Source organism: Pithys albifrons, chromosome 9 (assembly GCF_047495875.1).
Source record: "Pithys albifrons albifrons isolate INPA30051 chromosome 9, PitAlb_v1, whole genome shotgun sequence".
Lineage (NCBI taxonomy): Eukaryota > Metazoa > Chordata > Aves > Passeriformes > Thamnophilidae > Pithys > Pithys albifrons.
The window spans coordinates 11447025-11459199 of record NC_092466.1 but is presented as its reverse complement, the minus strand read 5'-3'; the positions used below and the strand labels follow the sequence as shown (position 1 = coordinate 11459199).

Below are 12175 nucleotides of genomic sequence, written 5' to 3'. Positions count from 1 at the left end.
CCAGGCTCCCGCTGCCATGTGCCATACAGTTCTTGAGAGTCAGGACTGAAAATTATTATCTTGATATCCTGAATTAAAAATTCTTCACAAAATATCCAGAAAGTAATTTTCCTGTTACCAGTCTGTGTAACACAGGTTCAGGGTTGACTGATGAGTATTGCGCATGGTGTTTTAGTTCTATAGCTGCAGATTTACATTGCATTAGACATTTTCATAGAACTTTGCTGCTTTTCTGGATTATTCCACTTGGCAAGGAGGATATAGTCTGAAGGTGTTTAGAAGGAGAGAAAGAGAGGTTATCAGACACATTTAAAAGAGCTTGCTCATTGGTAAATCTTCACCTAGTCTTAAATACATGCTTTCATATCTTCACCAAATCTTGATATATGGATTCGGATCAGAGAAATAGTAATTGACTCATCTTCTGGCAAGTATTAGTAAATATGAGGTGTATGTAGCAAAGATAATAACTGTCTTAAAAATACACAAGCATGTATGGACTTGAGGTGAGCTTTGAACATGCCCTTTCTCTGAGCAAAAGGGCAAAACTAAAGGGTTAATCACTGTCATATAGCAGGAAGCTTAGGCACTGATTTAATCTGTTTTTATTAACTAGCTTTTTTCTTTCAAGTTGGAAAATCTAAATTCTTTAGCAAGAAAATAAATTAGAGAATATATTTCAGGAACCACAGTATATTTTGTTCTATGCATGTTACTGTAAGGGCCACAGCCCTGACCAGACATCTTCAAACATCAAACTGCTGCATCTCTCTGATGTGCTGTTTGGTGCACATACTGGTGTGCAATCTGACTACTCCTCTCTGATGTGCAATTTCCCTTTCCTAAATTAAATAATTTAAAAGCTACTGAAAAGTTATTTCCATTACCTCTGATGTTTACTAATGTCTTAGAGTCTGTTCATAATAAGCCTCAAACAAATCATAGGAGTTTATGACTGTTGCCCACAGAGAGTGTCTGACATTATCAGTGAGTTCTCAGATGTGTTTGCCTAATTCTGCATGTGGCCCATGAGCATCTGATAGCACCCAGATGTTTGCTGTTCTGTATCTGTTAGAAAGGTGGAAAGAAATTAATATCACCTGGCTCTGAGCAACCTGAAAATATCCAGACGTACTGCAGGCCAATCTTTAGGATAATGCCATTTGGGTCTTCAGTTTCAGGAGGTTCAGGCAGTGTGGTGTTATTTTTAAAGGAAAGGTACTGGATTTATGCAGTGGTCTAATTTTATTGCTTATTGGGTGTAAGATACTTGCTCTGTAATATATCCAAAATTTGAAAAGATGGACTGGTTGTTTGGGTATTTTTTGTTTTGGGTTTTAATTTTATATTTTCCAACTTAACTCTGCAATGAAGAACAGTTTTGTCTGTATGCTAAACAGTCATATGTTGCTTGTTACACAGAGTGACTACATCTTTCAAAGAGTAAACATGTATTTGCTGTACCATCAAACCCCTTATTTCGGTTATGGTATACAAGTCCTTCTGGCCTTCATTTTCTTCTAGCATTTCTCTGGTGCCCTCACCATAGCAACTAGAAACTCTTAAAAGACTTACAAAAAAAAAAGGGGGGGGGGTGGCAATGATTGTGCAATTACGGTTGTATGAAGACAGTCTGTTCAACACTGAGGAGCTGAATGAACACATAGATGGGGGAAAACACGCAGAGCAGCCAGGGAAGGTGAAGTGTGTTTCTGCAGGGCAGGCAGCAGTGCCACGCAGCTTCCAGTGCAGTGAGACCCTGTGAAACAACTGTCTAACCTGCAGGAAAGCTAACTACAGGCTTTAGTTGACAGGATAGTGTGTGTAACCTTACAGGAAATTAGGATCATGGCTTAAACTGCCCTGAGGAGTACCATGCATCCCCTTCATATTGCTGTATTTGAAGGAAAGCTACAGGTCAGGGTGGAAATGAGAGAGGATGCATTCTTATACATAAGCTGTTATATGAAATGTACATCATTATTTTTACTGATGTAAGAAGAAGTTGAAGTAGTCAAATTTTTGTATGAAGTGATGAGTTGAACAGCTGTTTTATGTAAACATAAAAAATGTCTGGTGATTGGAATTTCAATGCCCAGTTTATGTTTTGAATCTGCCAGTGAAAATTTTGAGTGCCTTGTTGAGACCCATTGAACGTGCGCTTGCTATTTTTGCATATAAAACACAGCTATTTAGAGCTTGTGTGTTGAGGTTTGTGTTTGGTTTTTTTCCCTGAAGTTGAGCACTGCATTCTCAGGATCTCTGCATGCTCTGCTTTCATTCCATATTGGATACAGGGCATCTACCAAGCCATCACGGCTCTGCAGGGTGTTTGGGGCAATTCTGGCTTGGAGCTGCCGTTACATGAAGGCCCTGGCTTGGGTGTATCCATCTGAATTGCAAAATCAGGAGGGCTTTATGCTGGGGTTAAAAATGTACTTCTCTCTGTGCCTCTCTTCCTTCCTGCCTTGTACGTGCACACACCCCCTGCCTCCCACACCAGCCGGTCTTGTCCAAAAAAGTGGGGCGATAACTGTCCAGCTTAGCAACTCCTCTGTTCAGAGGTCTGCCTCAGCATGCAGAATGCAGGCAGATTTTTCTCCTCAAAAACAAGCAATCCCACCCACACTTGATTTTTTTTTCTAGCTATGTTATTTTCAAACTATTAGGACAGAGATGAAGGATGGTTTGATTTATTTTTTCCCCCAGTTTTTTCAGTTGTTTGGCTTACTTTATTTGTATTGAGTGAACATCCAGTATTTTTGTAATACCACTCCCTTTTGAGGCAGTTTATTTTCTTAAAAATATCAAAGTTCTTTCAGTTCCTCATATATTTTGGCTTCTACTGCTCCTTTCTAACAAGATCAAAAGCCTTTCAGATCCTTCAGAAGCCTCACCCTTTGGCCACAAAAGGCTTGCAACTTCTACATCACCTGAGGACCTCCTCGGTGGGCAGACCTCTCACTTTGCAACTCCTTCCTCTGGATTTTGTCTTCTCTGATATGTTCCCAGTTTTCTGCTGGGTAGGCATGATTCTCCTTTCATTGCAATAGCTTGCTTAATTGCATGCTTTTGTCATACAACCTGTGCAGCATTTTGTTCTCGGGGAGACATGAGCTCAACTTGGCACATAATTAAGACAAACTAAAAATGTCCCTCAAAGATCCCTTCTGAATTGTGACAACATTTTAAGTGAGAGGGAATTTGTGCTCAGAGTAATGTTGTCTTAAACGAAGGCCATCCACTGTGAGGATCCAAGAAATTCCATTGCTTAACTTCCATTTCTATAACTTTGATGATTCATGGTCAATTCAAGCCCTTATCCTGTATCACAAGTGCTATTGTGAGTATTTCCCTGCTTTCTTACCTTAAAAATGGGTTACCTCTCAACTCCTCTCTTACTTCCACATGCATCCTTTCCATTTGGTTTGAACTGTGGGTTTCAGTAGATACAAATGCCAACAGTTTCCACATCGATACTTTTCCCCTTCATATCCAAATTTGTAACCTTCCTCCTGGTTGTTAACTGCTTGGGATTGGGTTCTTGTCATCTTGAGGGATGTCTGCAGATCCTGTTGTGTCTGGTGCCGTATTCTTTCGTATCAAAATCATTAAACAATCAGATCCATCCTCCTTTGTGTCCTGACTCTTCTATGAGCCTTTGTGTAGTTGAAGTTATTAATTGTAAATAGCACTGTGATCTGAATTACTTTCTTATGTAATAAGGAGATACAAAATACACTGTCAAAAAATCCACTCTTTTTCTTTCATTTATTAGTCATGTAGAGGTTGTCCAATAAAGGCATCTTCAGCTTGGTTTGATGAGAGGAGGAAAAGGAGTTTCCACTGCAGTACAAGTAAAGAATAACAGTTAAAGAGCTTACTTAGCTCTGTTCATTTTGTAGTCCTTTTTTTTTATATAATTTTAGGCTGTTAAATAATGCTTTTGTTTAGTACACACTCTTAACAGTGCCAGGAAAATCCTAGAAATTTGTGACTGATGGCTTTCCTCCCTGGCTGCAGGAACAGATGCATCCAGAATGCCCTGCAAGAGCTCTGCCTGCCATCCCTCCTGGTGCATCAACTCCACATGTGCTCCCACCCTTTCTACTCCTGCACTTACTGAAAAACCAGTAATTTATGCTCAAAATGTGAGACCCCTGACATTTTAAATTTCAGTTGTTTTATTCCATCCAGCAAGATACATAGTGTGGCTTTACTCTGTGAGAAAACACAAGGGAGGGATCCAGACCCCCAGTGACAGCAGCAGTTTTGTGAGTGTGGGAATGGCTGACACTGGGACTTTGGGAGCTTTGCAAAGGAGTTCAGTGCTTCTGGTTTTAGTGCAATCTTAAGGTATCTCTGGACTGTTTATCTCAGGAGTAAACACACCACTACAGTTCACAGAGGAAAGCCAGTGTGTACCAGGTTAGAGGAGCCGGAAAAACTGGCACAGACTGAGCTCTGTTTGGGGACAGGCTTGCTGTCAGTTGAGTCACTAAATCCAGCCCAGGTACCCTCCCGCTTCGCTGCAGGTGAAGAGATTATTACAACTTCAGCTAATTTCCTGTATTTATCACTGAGGCTATTTCTTCATGTCTTTAAGTAGAAACCCCCTCCCCCTTTTTCTTTTTCATGGCATTAACAAACACTTTTTGTGACTCTTATCTTCTCCCCGCCAGCCTTAACTCACTGGCGGTTTTTTTGTGGCCAACTCCACCCTTTTCCACTTAGGGCACCGGCTGTTTGTATCTAAACTCCAGTCTTGAAACAGCCTGTTCAGAGCTGTATTTGCTGTTTCAGTGAAGGTCTTCCTTTCCACGGGCAGCTGTGTTTACGGCACAGGAGTTAAAATTAACGTCTCTTCGCTCTCAAGAACAAAATACCAGTTAAGTTTTGAATCTTTTCTTCAATGGTGGAGATTTGGCTTAGGGACTCTGTGTGGGCGCATTTGTATGTAATGTAGATAAGTGGAGTTACACACTTTTTAAAAATGGCTTTAAGATGTATAAACTCTGATCAAAATGGTCAAAAGTGAAAATGGATGAAGGGGTTTCTTATATTGTTCTGCAGCTTTTAAGCGTTGCTATGAAATGTAGGGGCCTCACATATCTTTTTTAGCTACTTGCCTGTAGAATTATATGAAAGGGTTTGGACATCACTGTAATTAGTCCTGATGTGAGCACATGCTTTCTCCTCTTAAAGGTTTGCAGTGGCGTGAAGTATTTGTGGATGCCCTGTATACCACTGGGTTTTTTTCTTATTATTTTATTTCTACTTATTTTGAGTGGGTACATGCAGAAATTAGTGGTCAACAAGAAACAGCATAGATATTCAAAATACTTGTGAGCCTTTGTACTTCTTAATATCCTCAAAGAGCTGCCTACCAAGATGAAGAGATTGATACCAAATTTTTTAGCAGAATCATTATTCTGTGCTATATATGTGTGTGTATCCATGTAAAACAGGTTATTCTAGCAAGTTGCTATTCTAGGTTTTTTGCATATGTTGGCTGGAAAATACCAGTTGTCAAAGGTACATGTAAATGTTGCTTTGATTCTTACAAGTCCACTGTCAGCTCACAGTTAGACTGTCTTCCTGAAAGAAAATGAAAGTAAATGACTGAGTACCAAGGCTTGTAATTTCACTTTAGCGTTTTAGAGATCTGTTGCAGATCTAAATTGAAGGATTCTTGCATCTAAACTGCCTGAATTTATGATGTGTATTTGGAAGATAATTGCAAATATTTCTGCAGAAGTAATTTTATGATATTAGAAAGACCTTGACCTAATAATGCTACTAATGACTCCATTGAGAAAAGCTGTAGCTGTTCTGCCAGCTGCAGTATCATGTAAGGCTGTTTAGGCTGGTGTTAAAGAGCTGACTACAGTTTTGGAAAGAGTGGAGTTTCAGAAACAGTTTTAGGGACAGGCTGCCCTGTTTATTTTTACTGATGAGTTGTGGGTATATTCACGTCTTAAAGCAAGGTGGTGGAGTGGCATTGAGAAGGTGGGTGAGATGGGAGCAGAGCACCAGCCTGCAATGTACCAAGGTCAGACTGATCACTTGGGTGTCTGCTGCTGCCAGGTGAATAAAAAAGCTTTACTCAGCATCCTTCCAGTCGTGCATCTTTTCTGAAAAGTTGTTTTACCTCTTTCCAGTAGGTGCCATGGACCCAGTTTTCATATGATGGGCTGCTCCCTATGCAAACTTTCAGCAGGGTGCTTGGAGTGCTGTTTCAGCACAAACAAGCGGGGACACAGGTGCTTGGCTGGGCAGGGGAACTCACTGAAGGCAGAAGGATATATGTGCAAACAGGAAACAATTCTCAGCTATGGCAGGGTGGGTCATGCAGCCAAACAGCCTTGCTGTGGCACTGGTGTGGTCACAGAAGGGTTGTCTGAGTCCAGAAGTGGTGGAGCTCTGTTGATGGGATCATGGGCAGCCACAAAATGCTGTGCTTTCTCCCTTTGGGACTCAGTACCCCACTGTATAAAGTCACTGCTCTTACTGTATCAACCTTTGTCTGAAGTTTTAGTGGTTTAAAACAAACAAACAGAAAACCCAAAGAGCTATTGAAATCCCAGAGCTGAAACTTTCTCTGGGTTGAGCAATGTTGAGCTTGCAGCTGAATAACACAATTTTTCATTCATCTGACAGTACAGTTTTACTTTGTCAGCATTTTCTTGTCAAATACTACATCTGAAATTACTAGTGACCTTTCTGCTTGAAAAATATCAGCTTTGTGCCAGAGCAACGTGTTTGTCATCGTTTTGAAAACATGTCTCCCGAGTATAGCTTCTACTTGATTGCTTGTGGGCAGTTGCACTGTAATGCCACATGTGATGATGGGGAGACTTCATGAATGAAGATGTGGGAAGGGCTCTCCCCACGTGGGTGTGTCCTTTGAGCCTGCGCAGTGGATTTTTTAGGTGAGGCACAGCCTATGTGAAACTGGCCCCACCCTTTAACTCCTGAGGTTCATCTGCTACGGTCGAGCGAGCTTGGACGGTGACAGTGAAGTCCTCAGGACTAGAACCTACAGCCCCCGGTATTGCCAGGAGGTCTCCCATCCAAGTACTAACCGGGGCTGACCCTGCTCTGCTTCCGAGATCTGACCGGATGGAGTGTCAGGGTGGCATTTAGCTTCCTAATGCCACATGTGTATGTGTCACAACCTCATGAATTAAAGTGAAACCAAACCACTTGGTCTCCAGGCTCTAGTTAGATTTTCAGAAGCAGATTCCTGCTGCTGAATGGGTCAGATCCCAGAATCAGAGCCCTGCAAGGTAGTAGTTTTACAGGAATCAGTCTTGTACAGTGCAGTAAATATGCAATAAATACCATTCATTTAACGTCTAATATTTAGGGTAAATTGTTGACCAGAAGGTGATGCCCATTGGAATCATCAGAAGTGGAGGAAGTTTGTGTGAGCACTCATGGGATAGTTATCTAAGGACATACATATCTCTGTAGGTTTTAAAAGTTTGTAGCGGTGATTGAAAGGTATGGAAATATTCATAAATATCCATGGAGGAATTTGCATGAGTCATGTGTATAACATGCTGAAGGCTGCTAAAAACCATCACTACTCAGTGACATTGCATCCTTAATTTTGTGCACTTCATCCACATTCTCACCTCTGTTTACAGATCATCCCAAGCCTCCATATTTCCTACTTTCCTGGCTCTTACCTGTCTTCTGTTATTTCTAAAATTATCTTTAAGGGAAGCTGCTTCTTTGGTTTATCAAAATTTTTGATACAACACTAAATCCTCATTTGTAGTAGTCTCATCAACCATACTACTGTTAGCACCAAAGCTTAGAGGAATGAAAATAACATGACCAAAAAGCGGAAGAATTAAAAATAGGATAAGATATAAAATAAAGTTCAAACATTGCCCAAAATGCTACCAATTATACTACCTTTTTTCTACTATAGAAGTAATATTTCTTGTACAGGTTATAAAAATGCCAGAAGTCGAAATATAACTAATAAGAATTTACTGTGAATGTTTTTTGCAGGGCTTTTTTAATAGTCCTTGTTGAATTGAAGTGGGAATGATTTAATATTATACAGATAACTGTTTTTCTCCATCTCCTCCCAAGCAAATGCTTCCATGAATTTAATGAATTTTGTCTTCCACATGGCCCCCCAGGAGACTACAAATGTGCAGTTTCCTTATAAACATATTGTAAACAAGGTTGAAAGAACATTTCAGCCTTGCAGAGTGTGAAATGGCAGGGTTTTCTTGCAGGGGGCCTCTTTCAGAAATAATTGAGAAGTAATTGAATATCTTGGAATGACAGAATTTGTAAAATAAGTATAGCTTCTTGATGAAATATATTGGCCAGTCATCTCTGCAGTCCTAATAGATCACAGTAACAGAAGCAGAAAGTGACATAAAACCTCACAGTGAACCATCAGTAGAGGAGGGAGCTGGTGCTGCCACAGCTGGTGCCTGAAAGTCTGGTTTATGTGTTTTGTAATGTGAGGGATGTGATGTGCAAAGAGCTTAGGAAGTATCTCTGTTGTTTTACATTTTTTCACTTTTGATAAAATGTAAAGTTGAACCTTGGCTCCTCTTTCTATGCCTGCGAGCTGCTTGACTACCAAAATGCATCTTCTAGTTATGTGAAAAATCCCTATCTTTTACAGGCAATTGTATAAATCATGCACATCTGATTTTCATTCAAAACCACTTTGGTGATAGATGCTCAGATTCAGGTACTAACCAGCCTCAGGGATTTAAACCAGGCTGTCATGAGTGATGCCGAATCATCTGTTTCCCATTTTTCAGACTGTGGTTTTCCATGTATCCCACTTGATACCCTAAGGAACAGCAGTGCGTTAGACACTCAGTGCTGCACTTGAATTTTCACTGAGAGTTGTGCTTTGTGCATGTAAGAAGCTACTGACTGCCCAGTGTTCTGCAAATGGGGCTCTGGGCCTCTCAGAATGAACATCCCAAATTAGTGGAAGCACCTTACCATGACCTCCTCACTCACATTCTGTGGAAATGACAACAGGGCCTTGCTGCATCTTAAAGGCACATTTTGGGAATTAGTAAATTAATGTTTATGAAGCACTTGGATTTAAGTAATTATCTGCCCAGAGAAGATCTTGTCAGATAAATAATGATTGTCACCTCAGCAGAGTATGAACAGCCTCCCCAAAAGGTGCAGGGCCATGTGCTGGACCACAAGAAGAGCAAAAAACTACTGACTTGCCTTTCTAGTGAGAGTGAGCTACTGTGTGCCCCAGAAGGTGCAGGGATGAAGTGACTGTACTTAAAGATTGTTATCTGTGTGCAACAGGGGCAAAGACATGTCTCCTGCTTGTCGTAACTTCCAGCAGTCCAGGCATCCATTGGAACACATGAGGATGATGGCCACCCTCAAAGCTGAATCAGATTGAAGGAAGTGAGTTTCAGATAATCTGCTGCTAGATTAAGGATGAAAGCCTGGATGTTTTCTCCAACCACTTGCTGTTTTACACAAATCCCTGTTTGCCCTTCTGGCAGCTGCCTCCCCATAACTGCTTCCTATCAGGTCCTTACAGACTCTGAGTGCTGATCGCCTCCCATACTTCCACTTTTCTCCACAATAGGTTCCTTTGCTTGCTCGATTCCTTTCTCATCGTCTCCTTTCTCCTGCTGCATAGATCTTACCTCCAGCAGTCACTGAAGAGAAAAATCTGACTTTGCTGATGCACCATCAGACTGGCAAGAGGTTGTTCAGCCATCTGGGGCATGCCATGAACAAAGTCTGGTCTGCATTGGGAGATCCATGGAAGAGGTCACTGCATAGTCAGTCAGTGTGAATCTTTAGAGGCTTTACTTGTCTGGCAAGTCTTGGGTACACACAATGCTGATAAAATTATTCTAAGGAGAGCACAGGTGTCTGAAAACTTGGTAATTAAAGTGCAGTTATGGAGGTTCAACTGTCCAACTGAAAGGCTGTGTCAAATAGAGTCCTGAGGATGTTTTTGGGGGGTCCAATAACATTCTGTCTTACAGAGTCAAAACCTGTTGATGAACAGACTGTTATGAGATTGGTGGATTTTGCCCAATGAAGTGGGCATTTTGAAGGCCTGAATTAAAATTCTGTGAAGAAATCACAGTTGTGATAGAGAACTAGTTTCTTTTTTTAATTGAGAGCCAGTACCCTGCTAAGGAAGGCAAACTGAAAGGAGCAATTGCACACAGGGAATAGCCTGGAGTTATAATGGAAGCCAGCTGCATGGTAAAGACACCAAATGTCTTTTTGGAATGAACTGGCAGGATTGTTCCTGATACACCTCAGCTTGTGTTCTGTGCAGCTTTGGGTACTGCTCGTTTGGACAAAAGCTGAAAGATACTGCCAAGATATAAAGGGGGGGTAGAAAATGTAACCTATAATGGAAGTTTGAAGGAACAAAATTTACTTAGTCAAGAAACGTCAAGACTGGAGTAGTCCTAGGACAGGCATTTGTTGTGGATAGGGGATAATCTGCCTGTCATCTCAAAGGAACAGGCTTTGCCCACAGTGCATAGTATATTAAATTTGATACTACAAAAACCTTTTTTATGATATATTCTGCAAGAGTTTATCTCCTGGGCTTGCAGACACTTTATTCAGAGAAAGAAGGGAGGGGTTTTCCCTGTGGGAGAAGAAATAGAGAGGAGATAGCATCCCAGCATTCCTTCTGGTTTTTGCATGTCTGTAATAACACTTCAGCATGGATGAGCTCCAGTTTTCCAGTTGTTTTTAACTTTATCAAATTTGGATGGATTTTCAGAGGGATTACAGTATTAAAAAATATCCAACAGGAAAAGCAACGTCCTGATTGAATTTCAAGTACCTTGTCCAAAATATGGACAACACTTTAATTATTGATAAAAATTATTTTTATCATTTGCAAAAATACACTCTATCTTGTCTTGTATTGGGAAATAGTTAATCTTCTGTGACCAAACTCCTCCCTTCTGCCCCCCAAGTTTTCAATACTTACTGTACAAAGTTTAGGTCAGATGGTTAAATCTGGCAAAGTTATAAGCAGCTAAAAACAAGGTCTAGAGGGAAGTTTCATGTAACAATAATAAGAGGCAAAACTACCAGCCCCACCTATAACAGAAATATGATTATCAAAGCCAGGTTTCCTTGAGGATTCTCAAATGTTTCTACAGGCTTTTAGAGAAGATTTGGAATGCCTTATTCAAGAACAGATGAAGAAGGGCAATAACCCCACTGGACTGCTTGCATTACAGCAGATCGCTGAATACATTACAGCAAGCACTTTTACAGGCTTTTCCTCATCTCCACTCAGTAAGTGAATTATACATATATAATTGCACTTTTCCCTTTTTTTTCTTTTCTTTTTTTTTTGTCACCAGGGCTTAGCAGTGCTATGCTGGGATCTCCACTTTCTTTGAATACAAATTCTGTCAGAGCTTTCTTCAGCTGTGAAGGAGTACAGATGGTGGCCTTAACTTGCCTTTTTAGGCTTCTTTCTCTCAAATTCCTTGATTTGTGTAATGATATCCAAAACAGTTGAAACCCTCACACTCAGTTATTCTATAATTTGCTAATAAAAGTTAAACTGGGATAGAGAACAAAATGTTGTGTCCTGTTATTATTAGCAGTTTAACATAAGCATAACTGAGATGTGAAGTACATTGCGTTCAGATTGTTTATTTTTCTACTCTTGCATACAAATTGTTACTAAAATAAAAAACAACCAAGGTGGGAAGAATACCCTGGCAAACTGATTCATTACACAAACAGTTCCCACAGTTAAAAACAGCTTGTAGTCTGCACTCTGGTCACAGAGATGACGCTGGGATCTTTCAGTTGACACTCAAGTTCTTTCCAAGTCATGAAGCACTGAAACACTCAAGTCAATTTAAGTTCTGTGGGTGGACATCATATGGGAGCTTACAAGCCTGAAGCACAGTGGCAGCTGTCAGCATTCATAATTTTTTGAGAATTGGTCCCAAAATGGTGCTTCAGAGTTCCTTTAATAACGGAGAGCCCAAACAGTCTCATCTTCACAACTCTGGTTGTTTACTGAGACTGTGTGTCCAGCTGTTGGCTCTGCTGCCTTTGCCCAGAGACAGTGATGACTGATCTCAAAGTGCATACACTGGCTGTTGAAAACCAAATGGCTTTTACCTCTTCTGGTCGTAACTGTCCC

At 40.6% G+C, this 12175-nt stretch overlaps 1 protein-coding gene across 7 annotated transcripts in view; it reads left to right on the top strand.

The window, feature by feature from the left end:
• Positions 1–12175, top strand: part of ADD3 (adducin 3) — a 96523-nt gene that overhangs the window by 70618 nt on the left and 13730 nt on the right. For 6 of the 7 annotated variants that reach the window (XM_071563434.1, XM_071563437.1, XM_071563431.1 and 3 more), the window contains one exon: positions 11169–11307. In XM_071563434.1, the coding sequence (XP_071419535.1) occupies positions 11169–11307 (139 nt within the window). Of the gene's footprint in view, positions 1–4808; positions 4890–11168; positions 11308–12175 lie in introns of those variants that run through there. The other variant, XM_071563438.1, reaches the window with a different exon arrangement.